At 43.7% G+C, this 27,984-nt stretch overlaps 2 protein-coding genes across 2 annotated transcripts; both read right to left on the bottom strand.

The window, feature by feature from the left end:
* Positions 1-10,834: 10,834 nt before the first annotated feature.
* LOC129715344 (histone H2A-like) lies at positions 10,835-11,303 on the bottom strand. Its single transcript, XM_055665219.1, has one exon. The coding sequence runs from the start codon at positions 11,286-11,288 to the stop codon at positions 10,899-10,901; it is 390 nt and encodes a 129-aa protein (XP_055521194.1). The 5' UTR covers positions 11,289-11,303; the 3' UTR covers positions 10,835-10,898.
* A 10,446-nt stretch (positions 11,304-21,749) lies between these two features.
* On the bottom strand, positions 21,750-22,546 carry LOC129715345 (late histone H2B.L4-like). The gene has a single exon (XM_055665220.1). The coding sequence runs from the start codon at positions 22,522-22,524 to the stop codon at positions 22,159-22,161; it is 366 nt and encodes a 121-aa protein (XP_055521195.1). The 5' UTR covers positions 22,525-22,546; the 3' UTR covers positions 21,750-22,158.
* Between the last annotated feature and the right edge of the window lie 5,438 nt (positions 22,547-27,984).

Below are 27,984 nucleotides of genomic sequence, written 5' to 3'. Positions count from 1 at the left end.
CATGAATAAAGGCAGACCATTCATTACAGGGACAACGGCTCTTTTCAGAGCCACAAATTTATTTCATCTAAAGGCCAAAACTTTTGTATGAAGTTTCATTTAGGGGGATTGGAATTTTAAAATTAACAATTTGACAAGCGCATTTTTGCGGTATGACTAATAATGAAAACAAAAAATGCGAAATGTAATTAAAGTTTACCCTCCAATTATTGATGTGTTTGTGCTCTATTGATGACGTATGACAAAATGGATATCTGCAGGGTTTTTTTTATTGTATTCATTTGTTTAAGATTAAATCCCCTCAATGTCGAGCTGTAAGAAGATATGCCCATAGTGCTCACCAGGGGTGAAAATCCACACGAAGAACTATTTTATGATCGTGTTTTCCCATGTATTTTGAACATGATTATTACATCTGCTTTCATGACCTTTCCATGCATGTAACTCTAGTATTTCAGTATTTACTTTAATGTCATTTTAACTGAGTACTTACATACACAGAAGAAACAAAAAAATGTTTCTCAATCAGTTATCGTCAGTGCAGTTAATAAAAACAGAATACATATAGCTTTCAAAATTAAAATTACCATATCTAAAATAGGCCTAACAATTGAAATAAAAACATGCATTCAAACTGAACAGTGGCTTTGCTTTGGCAGGTGCCTAGCTTTCAAAGTATGGGCGAGGTTAAATGTGTTGGTGTGTGATGTATGGGGAGGGGACACAGTCCGTTAACCAGTCTTATTGCCTGTGGAAAGAAGCTGTGTAGCATCCTGCTGGTTTTGCAGCTGATGCTCCTGTACCTCTTCCCAGATGGCAGAATGGAGAAGATGTGGTGTGATGGATGATAGGGGGTCCTTAATAATGGAGATGGCTCTGCTGATGCTACTCTTCTGATATGTCTCCAACAGGAAAGGTAGTGGAGCACCAATGATCCTACTGGCTGTCTTCACTATCCTGTTAAGTTGTTTTTGTTCATAAGCCTTGCAGCTCCCAAACCAGGAAGTGATGCCGTAGGACAGTATACAGATGGTGCCCCTGTAGAAGGTCCTTAGGTGAACAGTAGGGAGATGTGCTTTTCTTAGTCTCCGGAGAGGGTGGAGCTGCTGTTGAGCTCTTTTGATGACTGCTGTGGTGTTGGTCGTTGAGGTCCGGTTGTCCGCCAGGTGAAGTCCCAATAACTTCACACTGCTGGCCCTTTCCACAGCAGAACCATCAATGTGCAGCGGTGTGTGATGGTGTTTACCAGCCCTCCTGAAATCGATCACCATCTCCTTTGAATTTTTCACGTTGAGGGTGAGATTGTGAGATCTGTAACACTCTGTAAGCAGCTCAACCTCCATCCTGTATGCCGACTGATTGTTGTCACTGATGAGACCCGCCAGTTGTCATCAGCGAACTATAACCACAGATTTTACTTCGGAGTCACGTGAGTGACTACGTGAAGAAGGCCGTCCAGGCGCACGCGCGTCATCTCGTCAGACGCATTGTGCTGCGACTGCAGTAGGAGGTGTGGAACCTCCAAGCGGTGAGTGAAAGAAAACCTGAATAAGTATTTTCTACTTTTACTTTTAGGCTGCTTTTCTTCGGAGACTGCGTGCAGAGACACAGGCAAGTCTTATGTATTGTGAAAGGTGGGAGGAAGAATAGTAAGCGCACCGCAGTAAGCACTCTATAAGACAAAGTGTCTGAGAATAGCGGGCGCCCGACTAAAAAGTCGATTGTAAAGAAATAACTATTTTACACAGAAGGGGGAAAGTCTCGTTGAAACTCCCATAGGGAGCAAGGCCATAAATAAATAACAGGCCTGGAAGACTCTGAGGAGTCTATACTATAGAATTTATAAACTGGAATTACTCATGGGTAAAACAAACTCCAGAAGGAGTATAAAAGACGCGGGCTTAAAGAGCAACAGCATGGAACACCCAGAAGAGGTTTGAGTCAGCGACCGAAATGCCTGATGATAAAGATGAATATATGGGCTGACCTGACAGGGAGGCAGCACCAGAAATGTCTGAAAGACAATACAGGCGTTGGTCTACAGGAGACCCAGAATATGGAGCAGCACCCAAAAGTGGGCTGCCAATATACAGCTCAATGGAAGAGCTTGATGTACCCCAAAGAGGGACAAAAAAGCGTAGGCCTATCATAGAGCCACCGCATGTAATACCTGATATGAAAATCCAGGTGAAACCCATAATGAGGAGGAATATCCAAAATCAGTTGAGGACCAGAGCCAATGCAAAATAGAAAAGTGCCAGGGCTGGCCCAAAAGTTCTCTAGTCCCAGAAACAAGGGACAACCTCTATCAGAGGAGCTAGCAGAGTATAGTCAATAGTCAATAGTCTATTTAATTGTCATTTGGACCCCTGGAGGTCCAAATGAAATGCCGTTTCTGCAGCCATACATTACACACAAATAGACCCCAGACACAACATAATTACATTTACATAAACATCCATCACATAGCTGTGATGGAAGGCCAAAAAAACTTATCTCTCCACTGCACTCCCCCCCCCCCCCCCCCCAATGTCAAAGTCAAAGCCCCCGGCTGGCGAAGGCGATTGTCCCGCGGCCATTAAAGCCACGCCGGGTGGTGCGAGGTCGCACACCGGGTCTTGGTGTTGGAGCCCCCGGTGTGCGCTCGCAGAGTCCCGCGGCCATTCCAAGCCGCGCGGGGCGGTGATGTTAGGCCCTGCTCCAGGAGCTCTTCGACCCCGCAACTCGGGCAGGAGAAGTCGCCGTTGCAGGAGCCCCGAAAAGCGGTCTCCCTCCAGGGATCCGTGTGCTCCCCGTGCCGCCGTCCGCAGACCCGCAGTAGCAGCCTGCGCATCAGCAGCAGCAGCGGCATCAGCAGCAGCAGCGGCAGCGCTCCTCCACCGCTCCACCCGCTCCGGTCTCGGCCAGCTCCGCGACGGCGACGGTGAGTCGTAGCACCAGAGTCCCCGGCTTCTTCCTGTTGGAGGCCGCTCCTCGTTGCGGCCCCAACGACAACTGAGACCCGACGAGAAAAGGTCGGGTCTCCAGTGCAGGGAGAGATTCAAAAGTTTCCCCCCCCCTCCCACACACACACCCCAACATAAAATAACAAAAACTACATTAAAACACAGACAAAAAATAATAAAAACGCGGATTAATAAATTACCTGCTTTCCCATCAGTTGGAAGACCAACGATGGATGAAATTGTGAACAAATATAAAATCCCGCAGAAATGTGCTCGGTTAGGAGTTTCAGTTGTTAACAAAGAAGTGTGGAATTATATGGGCACTGCAGTAAGAGCTCAAGAAATGAGATTACAGCGGGTATTAAAATTAATGGGGTCAAGCATTACGGCATTTGCCAGAGATCTGGAAGAAGGAAATGTGACAATGTCACAACAGGATGTGATGGGAATGATGTGTAATGCACATTTTTGGAGTAAGTCTGTGATAAGACCCAACATACATCCTAAGTTTGCAGGGTTTGTAAACCATCTAATATATAATTGCCACACTTACTCTTTGGAGTGGTGCTTGCCAAATAACTGAAGGTTCTCAACGAAGAATCAATAACCATTGGGATGATGAAGCCACCGATGTTTGGCAGCACAGCTAGAAGGCAAAATCCATACTGAATGTGAACTGAATAAAACCCCAGGACGTGGAGGACATGGTATTCCCACAAGGGGCAAGGTACAAAAAGTGATACTGGTAAACCCTGAGGTAGGTGGTTCTGGTTCTGAAAGAATATCAGATAGAAACATAGAAATTAGGTGCAGTAGTAGGCCATTCGGCCCTTCGAGCCTGCACCGCCATTCAATATGATCATGGCTGATCATGTGTCCTACTTACAAATTGGGGGTAAGTTACAATTCTTTTTAAAAGAATGGAAACTAATAACATCTTGATGCATATATACTGTGCAGTATAATGAGGTTTAGAATTGAATTTTAACAGAATGAAATTCCCTTACTCGACATATTCCAAAAAGTATTCAATTTTCTCTAAAATTTGTCGTTAGACAAAATTACGATAAAAGTAGTCATGTTAAATGCTTTAGTATCAGCTCAAAGAGTGCACACATTACACAAGTTAAGGATAGACAGAATGGGAATGAAAACAGAGGAAATTACATTCTATGTCTATGACCTGCTAAAACAGAGCAGACCAGGAGTATCGGGGTGTAAATTGATTTTCAGCATATCCTGCAGATCAAAGACTTTGTGTAGTTGCATATTTAAAATACTACGTTGAGACTACCAAACATCTTAGAGGTGTAGAATCTGGATTATTCATCCGCCCTAAAGGATGTTGCACAAGTATTATCACAAAGAAATTGCAGACACTGGTGTATTTGGTGGGACTATTTTGAATTCAGTATTAAATGTCTCTAGAGATTAAAATGGGACGCATAATGTTTTACCATAAAATAAACCATTAATTAATTAAACAGGTATGATGGTTTGCATGTTAATGACTGTTTTTCACTCATAGAGTCAAGCAAAATGCAGTGATACGCCGGAACCCAATCTACGGCCTGAAATCACAGAAGCTTTCAAATCTTCACGTAGTCACTCACGTGACTCCGAAGTAAAATAGTAAGATTAAACGAGAACTTACCAGTTTGAAGTTTGATCTTTATTTTATGAGGAGTTACGTCGAGGGACTACGTGCCTTCCGCTCCCACCCTAATAAGATCAAAGGTAAGTTACGTTTGTATCACGTAGCTTACTATTATGCTTCGGAGTATATCATCTGTGATTTCACACCGCTGCTTTGAAGTTTGATGTGCGTGTGCCTGGACGGCCTTCTTCACGTAGTCCCTCGACGTAACTCCACATAAAATAAAGATCAAACTTCAAACTGGTAAGTTCTCGTTTAACCTTACTATTACGTCTCCCAAACTTAACTGACAATGAATGAAACATATCTGCCCTTTGACAGGTTACTAGTATCATAGAGTATATCATACTAATAGCATATAGCCCACTGTACTATCAAGATGTTAAACACAGAACAAGTTATTGCGTTAAATTACAATACGGATACCAATCATAGGTGGGTCATGAATATTGAAAGGCTTGGATAGATTGGATGTGGAGAGGATGTTTCTATTAGTGGAGGGTCTAGGGCCAGAGGCAAACATCTCAGAATAAAAGGACGCACCTTTAGGAAGATGAGGAGTAATGTCTTTAGTGCAATGGTGGTAAATCTGTGAAATTCATTGCCACAGAAGGCTGTGGAGGCATGTCAATGGATGTTGTTAGGCAGAGATTTATAGATTTGTGGTTAGTACTGGTGTCAGGGGTTATGGGGAAAAAGGCAGAAGAATGTGGTTGAGAGATAAAGACAGATCTGCCATGGTTGAATGGTGGTGTAGACGACGGGCTGAATGTTATCATTCTGCTCCTATCTCACGAATTTATGGATTCATAGGCAATTTAAACCATTCCACCTGCGAAAAATAGATCCACCATTTTATCAAAAATATAATTTTATTTAAGTCTTCTTGAAAACGAAATCCTTTTATTGCAAATACATATCTATTTCTATTATGTATTTTACAAAGGCAGAATAAATGTTTCTTCTCAAAATAAGCACAAAGATACAACATATAGTGATGTTGCCGGGTACATTTACTGCACAATAATTGTATTGAGGGCTCTTTGTCCTGTGATTATAATGTTTCTTTATATTTATTCTCTTTAATTCAAAATTATTGTTGTTTTTTATTTCTAATAATACATGAGTAAATACTTTCGTATCCATTCAAATTAAAGTAATTTGTGAATATCTTGGATTGTATTTCGAGCGTAGATCTGTGGATACGAAATTCAGTAAATTCATTCAGCTTTCACACGAAAGCAGTTGGGCGAAAGTCTACGTTCTCGTCTGTGTTTATTGCATCGCCATCTTACCAGCTGTGGAATCCACCTTTCCTTCCATTCTATGCGGAAATGCAATGGATGCAAATGCAAACGTTGACTGGTGGGTTTCTGAATTAACTCGTTTATCAAAATATGGGGAGGAACTTTATGCAAATTGTATCGGTTAATTCACAATCACCATCTGTAGCCACTGTAATATTTGCATTTTCAAACGTCCCGCAAAATCTGTATTTGAACCATTACTGCCCCAGTGCCATCAAAACAAATTGCATGCATTTGCTATAAATAAGCGCGGTCCCATTGGAGCATCCAAACAGTCGTCAGCGGCATCCTTTAATCTCATTGCTTGAAATGTGGCAAGGACACTGGCTGCGACACTGCAGTTTTCAGCAATGTCATGATCTTTGTTTTGAAGTATATTTCGATCCGTCCACGCAAATGAGATGTCCGGTTACTCAACAAACGGTTTACTGTTAGCCGTTGGCTGCTTTGAAATTTCAAACCTGTAAATGAAACCGTCAATTTCTGAAATTTTTATGATATTAAATGACCTTAAAATATCCTAGATTGTTTATTGGGGCAATTTCAATGAATATTTGATTGACGAGGATTTTTTTCTGCTATCTTGTGAGCTAAATTTAACATTGTATTATACAATTCTGAATACATTGCATTTCCTTCATTACAAAATCTTGAAGTGTAACATCATCGTTCAATTTTACTTGTTTTTTATTTAAATAATTAAATATGTTAAATAATTTTATTCAATACAATGAGTTAACCCTCAACAAGGTCATCAACATTTAAATGAATGGAGCTGGCAACGTTAAATTGGCTGCAGCTAATTATTTGCATTTAACTTCTCTTTAACTGTTGATTAGCTGTACCCATACGCTTAAGTGGCCACCTCTGTACTGTGGAAGTCCATGTGATTATAATGTTGTTTAATTAAAGTCAAATCAAGTTTATTGTTGGCATGCAGGTACAAATGAAATCTTGAAGCAGGATGAAAGATAAACACACACAAACGTAAATCATACACAAAGAGCACATAAAGTTAGCTTTTTCTTCTTGCATAGGGCGTGCACACCCTAAAGTTGTTGGGCAAATTTCTTTGTTCTCTTTGATTGTGCACACCAGGTTGATCGCATTACGTGAAGGTTGCAATCTCCCACGCCATAAAGTTTGCAAGAGACTAACAAGAAAAATGTTACGAAAAGCCTAGGAACTGCAATATCATAAATGGACAAAGTCTGGTTAAGTTATTGGAATGGAACGTGACTTTGAAGGAAAATTGGCAAGTAGGTAATTTGCTGTATGTTTACTGCTACCCTGATGTTTGTGCTGCTTTTACCACAACACCCTGTGACACAGGACACCAAAACCTGTGAACCATCCAAGTCCTGTGAACCATCAAGGACATCCATTTGGCCCGGTGCATTCACAGTGAGCGCGCCCAAGTTTCTTTGGGTCTGGCGAAGAGGCCGATTTGGGAGTTCCATGCCGCGGAGAGAGTTTCAACTGCCCTGACGCGGGAGTTTCGATCGTCGGCTGCAGGGCTTTGATCACCCCGACTGCGGATGGTTTGACTGCCCCGACTGACAAGAGGAAGAAGATGGAACGATATTGCCTTCCATCACAGTGAGGAATGCGGAATCCACTGTGATGGATGTTTATGTTAAATTTCCTGGGGTTGTGTGTCTTGTTGCTTTTTACTTAGTATGGCTGTAAGGTAACTCAAAAATCACTCTACCTTAATCGGTACATGTAACAATAAACTGACCTTGAAACCTTGACCTAAAACCTTTTAAAATAGTAGTCCAGCTTTACATACAATAAAGATATGATTTTACCAATGTCCCATGTCACTGCAGGAAGACATCTTTATTTCTGCACTCAAAACCACTTGCAATGCTATTGAACATCTCAACTGTGTGCTGCATCTTCTTTGTTTGATGTCCAGATCCATTTGAGCATCAACATTTCTTGTTTGTTATTGAAAAATACTTGGTATTGTGTTTTCCTCTTATTTTTCCATGTTGTACTGCACCTGCTGTCTTACTGTCCACTTGTTCAGCTTGTCCACTTGAAGCCTGTTTTTATATCTTCCTTGCTGATCATGGTAAAATTCAACCCCTGCAGCAGGATCTCTTCCAGCATATGCACACCATCTTCTGACATTGTATGTTTAATGGAACATCCTGGCAAACTAATGTTAATCATTTACCCAAAGAATATTCTTTTAAAATTTCAATTATCAATTTAAAATATGATCTCTGGAATTGTTTCTACAGTTAGATTGTAAAGATTTAGGAGAACCAAGGATATGTGTAAACAAGGAAATAATGGAAACAGAGACTAATTGACCTCAAAACAGTCAGTCCATTAAACACTGATTACTTTTGTTTGGTGATCCTGAGAGTCCAACATCCGGTTCAGTCATTATGTGAGCCAGGTGATCCCGAGTGCAAGCATGGTGTGTGTGATCGGAGTCGAACACCAAGGGTCAGGAATGTGGGTGGATCTGCAGATGGAGCCACAGCTTGTCTATTTCCAAAGTCTGAAGACTGGATTCGACACAAAACGTTGCATATTTCCTTTGCTCCATAGATGCTGCCACACCCACTGAGTTTCTCCAGCATTTTTGCCTATCCTTCTATTTCCTGCTCCCCTGATTCTCATCGGGTTTACTGGAAAATGTATTATACTGTTGATAACGTTTTAACAAATACACTCAAAGTAAATTTGGTTATCAATAGGATTAACGTCCATTTGGCCCAAATATCTACCATTCAAGCATCACTAAAAACTCAAGACTCATGACTGTTATAATCCAGTTAGGAAACAGGTGGCTCTGGAGACAGTTATCATCTTCCAAAATGTTGTAAGATTCTGAAATCACTTCCCCAAATAGTGAACTACATTTATGAGCATTTAGTCTATATCATTCTCTTCCTTGGTGCTTTAACAGCTTGTCGAGATACTTAAACTTTGTGAGAGTCTCTGTGGCCATCACAGCCTCAGTCAGTGAGCTCCAGATTGTAACCATGTTGTTCTCGTATCTCCTTCAACTTCCTCCTCTGGCAACGTGTTCCATATACCCATATGCTATATGTCAAAAAGTTGCCTCCCAGGTACATATTGTGCCAATCCCCTCTCACCTTAAACATTTGTCCCATGGTTATTGATTGTCCTATTCTGGGTAAAATACAGTGCATCTACCGTAGTATTCCCACCATGATCTTGTACACCTCCATAAAATCACCTCCTGTGCTCCAAGAAATAAAGTCCTAGCCTGCCCAACCTCTCCTTATAGCTCAGACCAAAGATTATAGAGCAGAGCATCTTTGCTCTTCCCTGCGACCGGATATAAGCGCAGATTGTATAACTGTGGAGTCCGTCCCCGCTATAAGATACTAGAGGATCTTCTCTTTGGATTACACAGCGGGAGGCATACCGGAATTCATGTTTGGCTTAAACAAATGGCGGCCGTGACGTTCCGTCACGCACTACACGTCAGTCCATTGGATTTCGGAGGAGTGGTCTATCTAGCTCCTCTAGGATCTTTGGCTCAGACCCTTACGATCTGGCAACATCCATGTACATCTTGTCTACACTCCTTTCAACGTAATGAATTTATTTAATTTTTAAAAATATTTGTCTTATATGCACAGAAAATTATCAAATAACATGATAACGGGATGAGAGATTGCAAACTTCACGTGGTCCACCTGTTTAGACGAACGCAATCAACCTGTCGGAGTGCAAATTACAGACAGTCTCATCTGGTCCAGGAACAACACTGGGATTGTCAAACGGGCACATCAGCAACTGCACTTCCTGAGGAAACTAAAACAGGCCTCACTCCCCACCAACATCCTCAGGACTTTCTACAGGGACACGGTGGAGTCTGTACTCACGCACTGCATAAACACGTGGTACTCCAACTGCAACTGCTCAGACAGGAAGACTCTGCAGAGGGTAGTGAGGGGAGCAGAGAGGATCATTGGCGTCTCCCTACCCTCGGTACAAGAACAGTTCCAGAGCCGCTGTCTGAAAAAAAGCTCTGAGAATAACTAAGGACAAACTGCACCCCCTCCACACACACCTGGATCTCCTGCCATCGGGCAAGAGATACCATAGCATCAAAGCCTGCAAAATAGCCTACAAGACTGCAAAACAGCTTCCTGCCACAGGCTGTTAGGTTGCTAAACAGTCACTCTGTACTCACAGTCACCTGATTCTGCGGCTTTGCACTGACATTTTAATTACTCTTGCACTGGCCACTCAAATCAACTGCCCTGGACATTTTAATGACTGGTTTTACTGTATTTTAATGTTGCTGTTTTACCTGCTTTTAACTATTTATACTGTTTCATCAGGGACTGGATTGTTTTTATTGTTATTATGTGTCAAATGTTTTTTAAATTTCATGTGAGATGCTCCGGTATTCCCTGGGAAACGTCGTCTCATTTTGCACTGTACAACTGTTGCTTTGCAAGATGACAATAAAGGTTGATTGACCTGGTGTGCACAAACAAGTTCAAACAGAACAAGTTGTCTTACTAGGCTGTGCACGTCATACGCAAAAAGAAGACGTGTTGACAGGCTGCACGATGGATTCCAGCAAATATCACAGAGCGGAATAAAGATCATAGATCAAAGATCCGCTCTATGATCTTCAGACACTGGTTCGATCCTGATTCCGGGTGTTGCCTGTATGGTCTTCGCACATTTTCCATTTGACAATGTAAAATCAACCGTCTTCTCCCACATCAGAAAGACGTGTGGATTTGTAAATTATACGCACTTCAAATTACCTAAATGAGTATGGAGTTGATGACAAAGTTGGACACGGTTGACCTTTAGTCGGCCTAGATACGGTTGGGCATAGGGCGTTTCCATGCTACATAAACTGAACTAATAGATTTTCTATTAAAAAATATTACACCAGAGTAAAACTCTTTCGGGATGGGTTTAATGGCTCTTAAAAGAGCCTTTTTGTGTTCGGTCGAGTTATGTTGATGTCATTTAGACATAAACTTTGCTCTGATGACCGGTTTTCTTCGGCAGCAGCACAGCCTGGATGTTGGGCAAAACCCCACCCTGGGCAATGGTGACCCCACCCAACAGCTTGTTGAGCTCCTCATCGTTGCGGACGGCGAGTTGCAGGTGGCGGGGGATGATCCTGGTCTTCTTGTTGTCGCGGGCCGCGTTTCCCGCCAGTTCCAAAATCTCCGCTGTCAGGTACTCGAGCACCGCCGCTAAATAAACCGGAGCGCCAGCACCAATGCGCTCAGCATAATGACCTTTTCGTAACAATCGATGGATTCGTCCAACAGGGAATTGCAAACCAGCTCGGGAAGAACGTGTCTTTGTTTTGGCGCGAACTTTCCCACCAGTTTTACCTCTTCCTGACATCTTCGCTCTACTCCACAGAAACCAAATGATTCCGTAACAAAGGTCGCAGGTTATTTTATAGCTTCGTCATGGACAGAAGATGGAGCCGTTTTTCATTGGTCAATTGATTCCCCTTTGTTTCTTATTGGCTTTCTATAGAAGACAAATCAAGAAACGTTTGTAAATTTCAGCCAATGGAGATCCAGCTCTTATCTATCCTTGATTAGCATATTGTATCAATCCGAGAAGTTGACACTTTCTCTTTCTTTGACGTCACCTGTCCCGCTGAGTATTTCTAGCGGTATCTGATTTTCCTTCAGGTTCCATTTTGCACATCCAATTAAATCAAGTTGTTTAGTGGATCATCAAGGAACTGTAAATGCACAATTGATTTAAACCTTTTTCCTCGGGATTAGGTACGATGATAATGCATTGTATTAGCGTGTCAACCTACATCTGTGTAGAGAATGGCCGGATGACATTTTCTTTTAATGCAGTTTTGAATCTCTGGAACTTTCTCCCTCTAGCAGGTGGTGGAGGCGAGGGTATTTGAAGAACCCGGAGATTTTTCTTAACTTAAGTAAATCAAGGAATTAAAGGCATGGAAGAGGAGATGACTTGGCGTGGAAGAGGAGATAAGTTTCAGGGTAGATCATCCATGACAATAGTAAATGGTATGGTAGACATGAGGGGTCGAGTGGTGAGCAAATATGGGCCCCGTATCCGAGGAAGGATGTGCTGGCTCTGGTGAGGATCCAGAGGAAGTTTACAAGAATTATTCCAGGAATGAGTGGGTTATCATATGATGAGCGTTTGACAACACTGGGCCTGTACTCGCACGAGTTTAGAAGGTTGAGGGGGGGGACCTCATTGAAACTTAACAAAATTATGATTGGCATAGAGTCCATGTGGAATGCATGTTTCCACTAGTGGGAGAGTCAAGAACCAGAGGTCACAGCCTCAGCATTAAGGGGCGCACTTTTAGAAATGAGGTGAGGAGGAACTTCTTCAGTCCGAGACTATTTAACCCATGGAACTCATTCCCACTGATAGCTGGGGAAGTCAAGTCAGTGGATATTTTTAAGGCAGAAATAGACAAATTCTTGATTAGAATGGGTGTCAAGGATTATGGGGAGAAGGCAGGAAATTGGGATTCGGAGGCATATATCAGCTATGATTGAATGGCGCAGTGGACTTGATGGGCCAAATGGCCTAATTCTACTTTTATAACGTCAACTTGTCTCCTCTTGCCCCCATTTTGTTCTGTCATCTCATACTTGTTCAACAGGTCATAGAATCAGAGTAGCATAGAAACCAGTCGTTCAGCCCCACTTGCTTATGCCAAACAAGATGTCCCATTTACACCCATCCCATCTACCCGCTTTGGTCGATATTCCATTAAAACATTCCTCTCTGTACTTGTCCAAATGTCTTGAAAATGCTGTTATAGTCTCTGTCTCAACTGCCCATCTGTTAGCAATGGAAGGGCGTGTAGTAGGGAACTGCTCCAACGACGATAGTCCCATTTGGCCATGTTTGGCCCATATCCATCTAAAGTTTACCTATGCTTGTGAAGTAGGGCAAGTGACAGGTGTCAGTGGGGAAACACTTTGGGTCGAGTGACCATAGTTATTTTTGTGTAAACATCGTTATGGAAAGGGGCAGGACTGTTCCACGAGCTGAAGTTACAAAGTGCAGACTTTTGATGGTATTAAACAGAAGCGTAGAAATATTGGATGGAGTTTGTTGTTTGAGGGAAAAGGGACGTCTGGTTGGTGAGACAGTGATATGCAGCTTTCTGTTGGAGTAAGAGGAAATACCGGTAGGAAGATGCAATGCTGGGTGACCAAAAGTATGGAGTCTCTGGACAGTAAAGGTTGGAAGGAGGAATGGTCAGGTTCAGACCAAGTCAGCCACTGGAGCACTGTAGGTGACTGTAGGTGATGTAGAGGAGGGCTTAATAGGGGTGTGAGATATCTTCGGCAGAAAAGATTAAGAAGAATACAAGATAGATTTTCAAGGTATTTTAGCAAAAATAAAAGACTAACTTGGGAGTGACTAGGCCCCTCAAAGTATATATACCCAGTTGCCAAACATTTTACATCCACTTCCCATTCCTATACAAACCTTTCTGTCTTGGGCCTCCTTCACAGTCAGAGTGTGGCTAAATGCAAATTGGATGCACAGCACCTCATATTTCGATGGGGCAGTATACAACCCAACAATAGGAATATTGATTTCTCTAATTTCAAATAACCCTTGCATTCCCTCTCTTTCCATCCCTCCCCCGCCCTAGTCAGCTGACTAGCTTCATTGTCGTCCTGATTATTTTCATTGTTTGTATCCCCTTGTTATCACATTTTCTACAGCCAACAATGGAGCATTGTGGGCTTCACCTTTCCGTGATCGCCGTGTCGGAAGGAACAAAGGCGGTGAGCCAATACACCAGCTCCATGTAAAGATCCTGAGAGGGCAAACAATAGAAACTGAAAATCCAACGGTTCTTTTCAGAACCACCCACATTTTCATCAAATAATCTTACTAATATTTTAACAAATAATTTTAACACAGATGTTGCTCTCAAGTTTTCTGCTTCGGATTTAATAGCCTTGGTTTTCCACATTTAAGCATCAGCTGTCCAGAATACCCCACGCATAGCTGTAGAATTCCTTCCACGAAAAGTGCACAACTTCCTTCTCTGTGTGTTTCTTTGTCATCACATTTAATGACAATTTCAAGCCAACAATTGTGGGCAAAACATTTCCGTGCCTGCTGCTGCTGGCTGTTTAATTGCTTTGGCGAAAATAATGTGTTAAAAGTTGCACCCCCTCCCCTCCACCCATTTTGTAACTACCCTGATTCCCACTACAATTCAAGAGGGAAATTAATTATCAGTCCTTTCACAAAACAATTCTGCAGTAAAAACAAGGAACTCCAGGTATTTTTTTACTCATCCGTTCAGGCAGCATCTCAGGAGAACATGAACAGGTGACATTTTGGCTCGGGAACCTGCTGCAAACAACACAGTATCTCCCTCATCGCAGTTTATGAAAAGCAGCCAGTCCATAATCTGCAGACATTTACACATTGACCATCCATCACCACTATTGGACGTTCAGAAACCGTTTATTGTTTCGATCTGTTCCTAAATGAAATAGATTTGATGAATGGCATTCCCAAAATACTATCGATATGTTAACTTGATACTATTGATATATATATATATATATATATATTAACTGGTTTGGCATTTCATTTTAATATTTAATTTATGGGATGGGATTTCATACAGTACAGAGGCTGGTTATTTTTTTTTAAATAATGGAAAATATACCATAAATCTGAACAAAACTTGTTTAATTTACATCACAGTACAATGCTGAGTAAGGTGGGCCAAATATTCTAGCTTTATTTTGTACTGTCAGACAAACAAACAAACAAGATGAGAGTTTTACTAATATAGAGATGCAACCTCGATTTCCATTTTTCGCCTTGTGCAATCCATTCCAACCTATATCTAACACCCCACACACCCGTCAACTGTTCAATCTTGCAATTCCTACGCTCCCATTGCGTCATAGATGTCCAATCCCTTTGTACCTCCATCTTTGACCAGCCATCTTGTTCCTCCTTGAACTACCCGTCCTTTATTAATTTCTCTTTCCATCACAGGGGACAGACTACCGATTGACATCCACTGCAAACATACCGATCACAGTTGGCTGGACTGCACTTCCTCCCTCCCCGCCTCTTGCAAAGATGGTATACCCGAGTCTCAAGCCTCCTTCTTTACTGCTTCTGCTCACAAGATGAGGGTTTCCAGCAAGGGTTTCCAGTCTAGGCATCGTTATGCCGCCCCGAATACATTTTGGGTCCTTGGCGGCTCCTGAGGTCAAAGAGTCATACAGCATGGAATGCCAAAGATCATAGAGCAGAGCAGTGCAGTGTTTTAATAAAACCAATGTTTTAACCAAATTCAACACAACCTTGCCTTTGTCCCCTCACCTTCAGTTACAAACCCATGCAAATGGTTGGCATTGTTGATACGGCATATTTTTTTACAATTTCCCCAATCACCCTGAGTGTATTTCCTATTGGAGATAGGAAATACGCTATTCCTCAAGTAGCTCGTCCTGGGAGAACTGCCTTGGTGATCACGGTCTCTCCCGTTCCAGGTAAGGGAACTGGTGGAGCAATCTTTTACACAGAGGATGATGGGTCTGTGGAATGAGCTCCCTGGGGAAGCAGTAGAGGCAGGTATAGTTATAACAAGGTTCTCAGACAGCTAAATATAAAGGGAGGTTTTGGAGGGAAATTGGCCAAAAGTGGGAAAAGAAAATGGAACCAGCAAGTAAGGAAAATTGGTGGTCTTGGTCACGTTGGGCCACAGGGACTGTTTTGGTGCTGTCCAGCTCTATGACTTTCTGACTATAAATTATGATTTAGCAGCCCAATTATGATTTTTTTTACATTCAGTGACGTTGCAAAATATATATATTTCAGGATACTGAGTACAGGACTTGGAATACCATGTCATGCCTTCACCTGAAATCAGTGAGTTCATACCGGGAGGCAGCACCGGAAATGTCTGAAAGACAATACAGACGTTGGTCTACAGGAGTCCCAAAGTATGGAGCAGCACCCAAAAGTGGGCTGTCAATATACAGCTCAATGGAAGAGCTTGATGTACCCCAAAGAGGGACAAAAAAGCATTGGCCTATAATAGAGCCATCGCATGAAATACCTGATGATGAATATCCAGGTGAAACCCATTATGAGGAGGAATGTCCAGAATACTCTGATAACGAATCGGTTGAGGACCAGAACCCAATGCAAAAAAGAAAAATGCCAGGGCTGGCTCAAACGTTCTATAGTCCCAGACACAAGGGACAACCTCTTCCAGAGGAAATTGCAGAAAGTATAAATTGCCTGCTTTCCCATCAATCAGAAGATACAACAATGGATGAAATTATGAACAAATATGAAATCCCACAAAACTGTGCTCTACTAGGAGTTCCAGCTGTTAACAAAGAAGTGTGGAAGTATATGGGCATTGCAGTAAGAGCTCAAGAAATGAGATTACAGCGGGTATTAAGATTGATTGGGTCAAGTATTATGGCATTTGCCAAAGATCTGGAAGAAGGAAATGTGACAACATCACAACAGGATGTGATGGGAATGATGCGTAATGCACATTTTGAAATAAACTGTACTCGTAAAACTGCGATAAGACCTACCATACATCCTAAGTTTGCAGGGCTCTGTAAACCATCTAATACACAATTACCAAATTTACTCTTTGGAGAAGAGCTTGCCAAAAAACTAAAGGTGCTCAACGAAGAATCAAAAACCATCGGGATGATGAAACCACCGATGTTTGGCAGCACAGCTAGAAAGCAATATCCATACCGAAGGGGAACTGGTGAAGGAACAAGTCGCTCGTACTCACATACAAGATATGGACATACAACCCCAGGACGTGGAGGACCTGGTATTTCCACAAGGGGAAAGGTACAAAAAGTGACACCAGTAAACCCTGAGGTAGGTGGCTCTGGTTCTGAAAGAAACATATCAGATGTATCCTACTTACAAATTGGGGGTAGGTTACATTTTTTTTTTAAATAATGGAAACTAATAACATCTGATGCATATATACTGTGCAGTATTATGGGGTTTAGAATTGAATTTTACCAGAATGAAAATCCCCCTACTCAACATACTCCAAAAAGAATACACTCTTTCTCTAAAGAAGAGATGAGAAGAATTCAAATAGAAATTGAGATTTTGAGTAAAAAAGCGGTAATAGAGAAAACAACTTATCAAAACCATCAGTTTATATCCAGTATTTTCTCTGGAACAAAAAAGGATGGGGGTACTAGAATAATTTTGGACCTCACAAGTCTTAATCCTTTTGTACAGTATAAACATTTCAAAATGGAGACTTTTACTAATGCTTTGCAATTAATTTCAACAGAATGCGATATGGCAAGCATAGATCTCCAAGATGCATATTACTCTGTTGCTGTACATATGCAATATCGCAGATATTTGAAATTTGTCTGGATGAGTCAAATGTGGCAGTTTAAAGCATTACCAAATGGTTTAACTTCAGCCCCCAGATTGTTTACAAAACTGCTGAAGCCAATCTTAGCATTGTTAAGAGCTCAAGGCCAATTAATAATGGCTTATTTGGATGACATTTTAATTGTGGAAGATACTGAAGCCATGGCAACAGCCTCAGTTTTAAAAGTAAAACTTACATTTCAAAGAACGGGATTTGTGATTCATTCAGAGAAATCCAGACTGACACCTAACAAAATAATTGATTACTTGGGGGTTCACTATTAACTCACACCACATGATAGTGAGCTTACCCAGGGATAAGAAGCTGCAATTGATTGAGGGTTGTAAGGAACTAATTGCAGGCAAACAACCATCAATCAGGCAAGTAGCAAGTCTACTGGGCAAGTTAATTGCTTCATTTCCAGCTGTGCAGCTGAGGGCACTGCACTATAAGCAACTGCAGAGAGCTAAAATTGCAGCATTAAAAAGACATGCTGGACATTTTGATATGCAATTACCGAACACAGAATTGAGGATATAAAATGGTGGATTAAAAATGTGGATTGTTCCTACAGGAAAATAATGATTGAATCGCCAGCTACCATTTTACAAACAGATGCAAGTGCACTGGGATGGGGAGCTGTGGTTGCCAACTCAAGCTGTGGAGGTAGATGGAATGCAGAGGAAGAACCTTTGCTCGAGACACATGGCATTAATTATCTTGAATTACTTAGTGTATTGCATGGCTTAAAAGCTCTTTGCCGAAAAGTAAAAAATTTGCATGTACAGGTTCAGATTGACAACACTACGGCAGTAGCATATGTCAATCACATGGGTGGAATCAAGTCAGAAGCATGTGACAGATTGGCAAACAGGATTTGGCACTGGTGCATTGAGAACAATATTTGGCTTTCTGCAGTTTACCTACCAGGTAAATTTAACATAATTGCAGATACCAGGTCAAGAAATTTCAATGACAATACAGAATGGATGTTAAATTGTGACGTTTTCCACAAAATTGTGGGAAAATTTGGGAAACCAGAAATTGACTTGTTTGCATCCAGATTGAATCACCAGTTACCTCAATATGTTTCTTGGGAGCTAGATCCGGGTGCGACAGGAGTAGATGCGTTTACGCTAAATTGGGGTGGAATGTTTTTGTATGCATTTCCTCCCTTTTGTCTGATCAGTAGGTGTCTACAGAAGATCAAACAAGATTATGCTTCAGGATTGTTGGTGGTTCCAGATTGGCCCACACAAACATGGTATCCATTGGTGTTAAAAATGGTGACTGAACCCATTATGCATGTATTTAGACAAGAAAACCTACTTGTGCACCCTGTAACTGGTGAATTTCATCCTTTACATGATCGTATTGATTTATTGATTTGCAGATTCTACAAAGACCATATGTTGGAAGAAGACTATCAGATCGCTCTATGGATGTAATTACAGGATCATGGAGGGATAGTGCCCAGAAGCAGTACATTTCTTACATTAAGAAATGGGAACAGTTTTGTTCAACACAAAATATTTCTTACGAAACTGCAGACACTTCAGATGTTGTAGAATTTTTGTCAAAATTACATTTTGATGATAACTTAAGCTATATTGCGATCAATACAGCACGGAGTGCTTTGGCGGCATACTTATCAAGACCATCGGAACGTGAAGTTCTCGGATCACACCCTTTCATTTGTAGATACATGAAGGGCATCTTTAATGCTAAACCTCCCAGACCGAGATATACGGAAATCTGGAATGTGAGGGATGTACCATCACTACTTAGGGACTGGGATCCCATCTCAAATTTGTCGTTACACAAAATTACGATGAAAGTAGTCATGTTAATGGCTTTGGTCTCAGCTCAAAGAGTACAAACATTACACAAGTTAAGGATAGACAGAATGGGAATGAAATCAGAGGAAATTACATTCTATGTCTATGACTTGCTAAAACAGAGCAGACCAGGAGTCTCGGGGTGTAAATTGTTTTTTTCAGCATACCCTTCAGATCAAAGACTTTGTGTAGTTACATATTTAAAATACTACACTGAAACGACCAAACATCTGAGAGGTGTTGAATCTGCATTATTCATCAGCCATAAAGCTACACAAAAAAGTGACATCACAAACAATTTCAAGATGGCTGAAGAAGATGCTATTGGATGCAGGAATTGATACTGACAAATTTAAATCTCATTCCACCAGGGCGGCAGCAACATCGGCGGCCAAGGATTTGGACGTGCCAATAGACCACATCCTCGCGGCCGTGGGATGGGCAAGTGAAAGGATGTTTCACAAGTATTATCACAAAGAAATTGCAGACCCTGGTGTATTCGGAGTGGCGGCGCGGCTCTGGCTGCAGCGGCTTACCGGCAGTCCCGTTGTTTTGTGTTTTTTATGTTGTTTATTTTGTTTTGGTTAGTCTAGTTTTTGGTTTTAGTTTGTGTTTTTTGGGGGGGGGGGGGTTGAAACGGGGTTTGCAGTCTCTCCCTGCGGGGGAATACGACCTTTTGTCGTATTCCACTTCTTTGCCTCCGTCTGCGATGAGGCCTAATGGAGCTGATGACTTCGAGGCTCCGGAGGCAGAGCCCGCCAGGACTCGCCCTGAGCTTGCTCCCGTGAGGGTGGTCCGGCTCAGGGCTGGAAGAGGTTGGGACGCTCTCGTGAGGGCGGCCAGCCCGAGGGTGGAACGAGGCTCCCGTCAGAGCGGCCGAGCTCGGGGAGGTGCGGCGCTCGCAGCCCGAGGGAGGTTCGGCGCCCAAGTCGGGGCAGCCCAGCCCGGGGAAGAAGCGACGCCCAAGTCGGGGCAGCCCGGTCCGGGGGAGAAGCGATGCCCAAGTCGGGGCGGCCCGATCCGGGGAAGAAGCGACGCCCATGTCCGGGGCGGCCCAGCCCAAGGCTGAAGACGGCGCAGTACTCACGTGAGGGTGGCTGGGACGGTGTTCTGGTGGTGGTGGCCTGAGTCCAGGGTTCGGCCGCGGGCCAGCGGCTGCGTCTGCAGAACTGGTGGGCGGCAGCTTCAACCACCCCGGGCCGTGGTTTTTAACATCGCCCGGGGGAGTATTGCCTCAGCGCAGAGGGAGAAGAGGAGGGAAGAGACTGCAGATCTAAGACTTTTGCCTCCATCACAGTGAGGAGATGGGTGGACTCACTGTGGTGGATGTTAATATGTGTTTATTGTTGTTTTATTGTATTATATTATATGTATGACTGCTGCAATTTCGTTCAGACTTTGGTCTGAATGACAATAAAAGGCTATCTATCTATTTGGTGGTACTGTTTTGAATTCAGTATTAGATGTCCTTAGTGAATAAAATGGGACACATAATGTTTATCATAAAATAAAATCTTCACGTAGTCACTCACGTGACTCCGAAGTAAAATAGTAAGATTAAACGAGAACTTACCAGTTTGAAGTTTGATCTTTATTTTATGAGGAGTTACGTCGAGGGACCACGTGCCCTCCACTCCCACCCTAATAAGATCAAAGGTAAGTTAAGTTTGTATCACGTACCTTACTATTATGCTTCGGAATATATCTATGATTTCACACCGCTGCTTTGATGTTTGACGCGCGTGCGCCTGGACGGCCTACTTCATGTAGTCCCTCGACGTAACTCCTCATAAAATAAAGATCAAACTTCAAACTGGTAAGTTCTCGTTAATCTTACTATTTTAGTTTGTGAGCAGTGGTGAGGAAGTATTTAAAAGACACCTGGGGGTCTCTTCTACAAAAAGGATGGTGTGCACATGGAACAAGCTACTTCGGGAAAATTGGGCCAAATGGCCTGTTTTTGTGCTGTCTAGAGGTGGGTACAAATACAATATTCATAATGCAGGTACATGGATTTAAAAGATTTAGAGGGATGTGGCTCAGGTGCAGGCAAATGGGACGAGCTCGGTTGGGCAGCTTGGTCGGCATAGACTAGTTGGAATGAAGGGCCTGTTTCTGCGCAAACCCGAAGTGCAGGAGTAACTCAGTAGGTCAGACAGAATCTGGGTAGGGGATGGACAGCGGATGCTTTGATTCGGGTCCCTTCTTCAGACTGATTGCAATAGGGTGGTGGGGGCGAAAAAGAGAGGGCAGGTGGAACAAAGTCTGTGCACTTTTCTGGGCGGCAGGTTTGGCAGCTGTCGGGCGGAGAGTGGCCGCGGAAGTGCCGGTGCCGTCCTCTGCTGGAGCGCTCTTGTTAGCTATAACGCTGACCGACTGGTTGGGCCGGGCGCCGGCCTTGTCAATCCCGTAGCCGGTCACCGAGAGCGTTTTCATTGCGGGCCCCAGCTTGGGAGCCTGACACTCCTTGATGGCGGCTACGACAAGATCTGCTCGGCCAGTGGCCGCCATCGACCGCCTTCTTCTTGGCGGCAGCAAGTACGGCGGGGGGAACGGGGCCACCGGCCACATCAGGAGGGACAGGGGCGTGGACATTCGTCTTGACGGGAACGGTCTCGGCCATCTTCACTCCCAGACTGATGGAAGTGGCAGCTCTGAGCAGGACCACGGTTTACAAAAACTAAAGCCGGACAGAGGACGTTTGGCCGCTCCTATAACCGCAGTGGAGCTGCCCAATCCGTTGCTCCTAACGCCACTCAGCCGCGTCTCTGATCACCATCTCCCCACTCACTTCCCCCCTCATTGGGAACCTCTGGGTTTAGTGCAGCCATTGTACAAAATGAAGACCGTTTCTCCATTCATGATGAAAGTCGAGGAGAAAAGGAAAGTCTGTGCCAAGATTAATTGTCGAATTAGTAAATCTTTACCGAAAATATGGGTGGTTCTTAAAAGAACCGTTTTCGGTTTTTTTTGTGTGTTCTGTTACTCTTTATTTGGAGCTGGTGTACTTTGTCACCGCCTTTGTCCCTTCCGACACGGCGTGTTTAGCCAGCTCACCGGGCAGAAGCAGGCGCACGGCGGTCTGGATCTCTCTGGAGCTGATGGTGGACCGTTTGTTGTGATAAGCCAGGCGGGACGCCTCGCCCGTGATGCGCTCAAAAATATCATTGACGAACGAGCTCATAATGTCCATGGCCTTGGAAGAGATGCCGGTATCAGGGTGAACCTGCTTCTTCACTTTGTAGATGTAACTGGAGTAACTCTGTTTCCTCGACTTCTTGCGTTTTTTCCCCACTGGTTTCGGTAAGGTTTTCTTTGCGCCCTTCTTGGGAGCTGCTTTCTGCTGCTCCAGCATTTTCTCAGATTTCAAACACAAACAAGTGGGCGCTCGGAGCGCGGATTAAATAGGCAGCGCCGTCGCCCTATGCTAATGAGCGATGGAGCAGCAACGGATCTCATTGGTAGATCGGAGAGATTAATAATTACCTTTCTATTTAGACGTTCTGATTGGATATCTGAGGGGAAACGACACAATCCCTCCCTCCACCAATGGGAATCCGTTTCCACTACCCCGTGTTGTGTCCGGGTCACACTGCGGACTGGGAATCGGCGAGGATCAACCTCTGTTTTACCAAATGCAGTTATATCTTATCCTTCAGAATCCCCTCCTGTAATCTGGCTCACTGGTCGATAGTTCCCAGGTTTTCCTATGCAAGCCTCCTTAAATTGAAGCATAACATTGGACCCATGCATTGTACCAATTGCATATCACTGCCAACCTTAAGGATTTTCTTAATTTATTGGGAAATATGGGTAGCTAGGTGATATTAGAGGATTCATCAGAGATCTGGACACAATACTCGTCTTATTATACTGTAAAATACTGTAAATACTGGCTTTTTTTTTAAATGGTATGGCTTCCTTTTAACTCCAGTCTTGCAAGAGTTCATACTTTTTCCAGTTTCCATTTTTTTTTTTGCAATCGGTTAGGTGTATCCAAACAAGGATTATTTTTGACCTTCACTGCTGTAGGTGTAGTCAGTAGTACTGAGACGGGCTCCTTCCGCTGCTCCCAATTTCTTCTGATCCCGATTTCTTATCAGTTCGTGATCTCCTGGTTGTAAGGATTCGCCATTATGGTCAGCTGATAGTGGTTTCAGCTATTAGTTTCTGCGGTTCAGTGCTTTCTGTAAGACTGACAAGGTTCGGGTCAATTGATGTGCATATGTAATTAATTCATCACTAAGGTCCTGTCCAGTCTCAGGCTTTACTTAAACTCTTCAACTACTTACAAGGCCGACCCTTTAAAAGTGGGTCGTTATAAAGAAAAACAATATAAAAATTATTCCCAATTCTTTCAATCCATCTCCCCAAATTCACAAACTTCAAATTAACAGAATTTTTCTGAGATATAGGGATTTCCAATTCTCATCCAACACCTCAATCTGAATCCCACATGGCCAGTGTGCAATTCATATTTCCCTTGAATTCAATTAAAAATGTAAGAAATAGGAAGAAATCACACTTAAAATACCGGCAAGGTCACCAATCCTATTGCCAGGTTATGCGGCGAAGAAAATGAACAGTCTCTTTGCTGAGCCACATACGCTGTTTATTAAAAGTTGAGAAGACAGAGAATGAACAATTAATTTCCACATAGATTGCCAATGTATTTCCAAAGAGCAAAGGAAAATAAAATAACTGTGCAGCTCCACCCCCACACAACTGCAACCTCATAAAGAGGCACTACCTTTTAAAACACATGAGACTCTGCAAAGATGTATCACGTAAATGAGCAAGCACATTCAATGACATCCTATTTCATCTGAATTATAGGATTAATTCAACATTCACCCAGAACCGGTTCCACAAACAAGTAAGTATTTAAACTCGCTCACTCTACACCCTCTTTTTAGTGATATTCACTCACAAATTTCCATACCTCATGCAATATGCTGAATCTCAGATATTCACACACTTTAAAACAATAACATTCTCACAAGAGTAAAACACAGTTATACACTCCTCAAGGAATTCATGCAAAACTCTTAAAACTTTGATACACCCAAAAAACGTTCATACTTTGTTCATAAATACAACACATACTGAAGAACGGTCTCAACCTACATTTACACATCCCTTATATTACACTTGACTCTCTCTATCTCTTGCTGCTGCTACTGCCCCTCCCTCTTAGACACGGGTCTTTTCATTAAAGCTTCAAAGTGTAAGCTACATTCCACATTCCCTTTCCTCCTTATCAGCATGCGTAAGGAAGTGTATATAGTGTAAAAGAACGGACAGAAAAACATCAGGTACTCAAATTTGTCCGAGTGGGGTGAACCAGAGACCGGTCAAAAGGTCAACAGTGCAGCCCCCTCGTTTCCAAAGATCTTTTTACATAGCAGAACTTTACATTAATTAACTTTACATTCCCTTGTCTGACAGAGACGTTCTTTCCACTAGAAACTTTGGTTCTGTGAGGACCAATGTGCATAATTTGAAATCTGCTGTGTGGGAAGTAATGTCAGCTAGGGTATTTCCCCGGGATATTTCGTTGTGGCCACTTGTATTAGCATCACACTTAATAATGGCCAGTTGGGCTGGGATTGCTAAGGCATGCAGTAGCTGGCGCAGGAGCCAGCACTGTTTTTAAGTTGCAACGGTCTTCTTCTTGAGGGAGTGAGAGAAACTTTCCCCTCTCTCTCCATCAGGGAACCGAGCTCTGTATTTGCAAACAGGTCAGAGTATTTTGTTTCAAGTTTATTTTAAACTGTACCAACTATTGGCTGCAAAATGTTAAAGTTCTTAGGGCAGTGAGCAGCCTCAAATCTTGTGGGGTATTTAAGGTACAGTGCCTCAAAAGCCACCAGCTCAACATCCTGCTTTTTCCCTTTTCAGTCTTTGATTTATCTGCTGTTTCTCTTTCTCTGGTGCTCTGTGTTGTTTACCTCTCTCACTGCTGGATTCATCACTGCTCTTCTTCTCCTGCCTAAGATCTCTCCCTTCTTCTTTCTCATCTTCCTTTTCAGTTTTTCCTTCTTCTGGGGTTGCCCTTCCCTGTAGGAGTACCGGAGCCCCTTCCTCTTCATGGGATCTTAATGGGGTGGTTCCTGCTGTTAGTGACTGGTGGCTAGGGCATGGAGAGGTGGTCTACACTATTTCCAATTTTGTTTCACTCAACAAATTTGTTCCTCATCCCCCCTCTCTCTGTAAACAGGGTCGCCAGGCCAGACAAGGGGTCCACGGGGATATTTTGCTTAGGTTTCCATGTTTGCATAATTGTTTAATATTATGTTGGCCAACCATATTCTCTTTTTAAAATTATGTAATCTTTACGTTTTCCTCGATCTAAATAACATATGCTGTACAAAAGCTCCCACATATACCAAAGCTCCCACAACAATCTTATCCAGAGCCTGTCCCATTATTCGCCTCTTAAGCAATGATTATCTCACCCATTAATTCCAACAGACCACATGTAGTCTGACCTGATCAATCGAAAATACGGGTCCCGGACCCACTAATATCCTATCTACAATCTCGACCCACATGAAGAACTCCTGAAGAACTAGTTCCCAAGTCTGAGCTGCTCAATCAACAAAAATGTCTTACCTTACCTTACGTTATCTGTCATAGATCTTGGAAAGGAACCAGATCAAATTCGGACCAAGGACCACAGTGTCCCCGGGCACTGTCTGGAGTTCAGACTCAAGGAGTCTGATAGTGCACTTTCTACTCCCTTCGAGATTCTGGCCAAACTGTAGCCTCTTACTCAGTCTTCAGAGATAGTTTCCAGCAAGATCCTGCCGACTAGGCCAATGTTATGGTTCATTTTTACTTGAAACAAATAACAAAAAAAAGTTAGTATTAAAGCAATAAAATCTTTAATTCATCCAGGCGGGTGTGGCAGTCAAGTCTCACAGTATGTAAAATACAGACTATAGTCACTCTATCCCCACACACAGAGGCAATGTTCAATCAGTCTGAAGAAGGGTTTTGGCCCGAAACGTTGCCTATTTCCTTCGCTCAATAGATGCTGCTGCACCCGCTGAGTTTCTCCAGCTTTTTTGTGTACCTTAATGTTCAATCAGATATATTTATACCACAATAATCAGCAATTCAGCAATTCTTTATATTACAAAGCATTGTACAGCCTCTTGCCTGTTAGGATTGGCAGGTTATTCCGGTAGAGAAAAGGTTGGGCCATATATGGTTATGCTGAAGGAGCTATTTATTGCTGATTCAAGCACTCTTGTTTTTTTTTACCTTGGTGATCTATTGTTTGTACTTTGCAATCTGTAGAGCAGAGGGAAAGAATTGTTGTCCAAACATTTTTCAGATTGTTTATATCATAGAGCCAAAATATCGAGTGTTATTGTGCTGAAATCTCGCTAGTGTTATAGAAGGGCGAAAACATTTCTGTTATTGTACTATAACCTTTCTAGTGTAATAGAGGAAAGGTAAAAACATTTCTGATATTCTGCAAAACTCTCACTAGTGTTAATAGGAGAAAGGTTAAGCATCCATTTTATTACTTCTAAATCTACGGCAGAATCCATTTTGTAACTTTTAAATCTTTAAATTTTCTCAACCCCTCCCCCCTCCCGCTATTCAAAAGACGCCACCAGAGATGAAGTCGGGCCCTGGACTGAAGTCGCAGTCCTTTTCGGACCCTGGGTCCTCAGTCCTTGGGTCCTCAGTCCTCGAGTGCTCGGGTCCTCGGGTCCTCGATCCTTGAGTTGATGCCCGCTCGCCCACGACCTCTCCTTCCATGCCCTCTCCCTATCTCTGCCCTCTCTCTGTCTCCGCCCTCTCTCTGTCTCCGCCCTCTCCCTTGTCTCCGCCCTCTCTCTTGTCTCCGCCCTCCCTTCTCTCCGCCCCTCTCTCCCTTGTCCTCCGCCCTCTCCCTGTTTGTCTCGCCCTCTCCCTCGCTGTCTCCGCCCTCTCCCTGTCTCCGCCCTCTCTCTGTCCTCCTCCGCCCTCTCCCTTGTCTCCGCCCTCTCCCTTGTCTCCGCCCTCTCCCTTGTCTCCGCCCTCTCCCTTGTCTTCCGCCCTCCTCCCCTCCTCCGCCCTCTCCCCCTCTCCGCCCTCTCCCTCCGCCCTCTCTCTCTGTCTCTCCGCCCTCTCTCTGTCTCCGCCCTCTCTCTTGTCTCCGCCCTCTCCCTTGTCTCCGCCCTCTCCCTTGTCTCCCCCTCTCCTCTTCTCTCTCTCCCGCCTCTCCCTCTCCACCCTCTCCTCCCCTCTCCGCCCTCTCCTCCCTCCCCTCCTCTCCCTCCTCTCCGCCCTCCCCTGTCTCCGCCCTCCCCTCTCCCTCTCCTCCTCCCTGCCTCTCCTCTCTGCCCTCTCCTCTCCCCTCTCTCGCCCTCCCTCCCCCTCTGCCTCCTCCGCCCTCTCCCTGTCTCCTCCCCTCTCCCTGCCTCTCCGCCCTCTCCCCCCCTCCCCCCTCTCCCTGTTCTCCTCCCTCCCCTCTCTCCTCCCCTCTTTCTCTCTCTCCCTCTCTCTCTCCCTCTCTCCCTCCTCTCTTTCTCTCGCTCTCCCTCTCTCTGTCTCTCCCTCTCTCCTGCCTCTGTCTCTCCTCTCCCCTCCTCTCTCCTTCCTCTCTCCTCCCCTCCCCTCCTCCCTCTCCCTCCCCCCCCCTTCCCACCTCCCACCCCCCCTCTCTCCCTCTCCCTCCCCCCCTGTCTCTCCACCCCCCTCTCTCCCTCCCCCCCTCCCCTCCCCTCTCTCCCCCCCCCTCCCCTCCCTCTTTCCCCCTCTCCTCTTCTCTCTCCCTCTGTCCCTGCCCCCTCTTCCTCCTGCTGTCTCCCTCTGC

Source organism: Leucoraja erinacea, unplaced genomic scaffold (genome assembly GCF_028641065.1).
Source record: "Leucoraja erinacea ecotype New England unplaced genomic scaffold, Leri_hhj_1 Leri_112S, whole genome shotgun sequence".
In the NCBI taxonomy this organism is placed as follows: Eukaryota; Metazoa; Chordata; class Chondrichthyes; order Rajiformes; family Rajidae; genus Leucoraja; species Leucoraja erinaceus.
Note: the sequence above shows the minus strand (reverse complement) of the source record. Positions and strands in the feature narration are given on the sequence as shown.

Excerpts from the sequence above, each read along its gene's own strand:
- LOC129715344 (XM_055665219.1), bottom strand. The coding sequence starts at position 11,288 with ATGTCAGGAAGAGGTAAAACTGGTGGGAAAGTTCGCGCCAAAACAAAG.
- LOC129715345 (XM_055665220.1), bottom strand. The coding sequence starts at position 22,524 with ATGCTGGAGCAGCAGAAAGCAGCTCCCAAGAAGGGCGCAAAGAAAACC.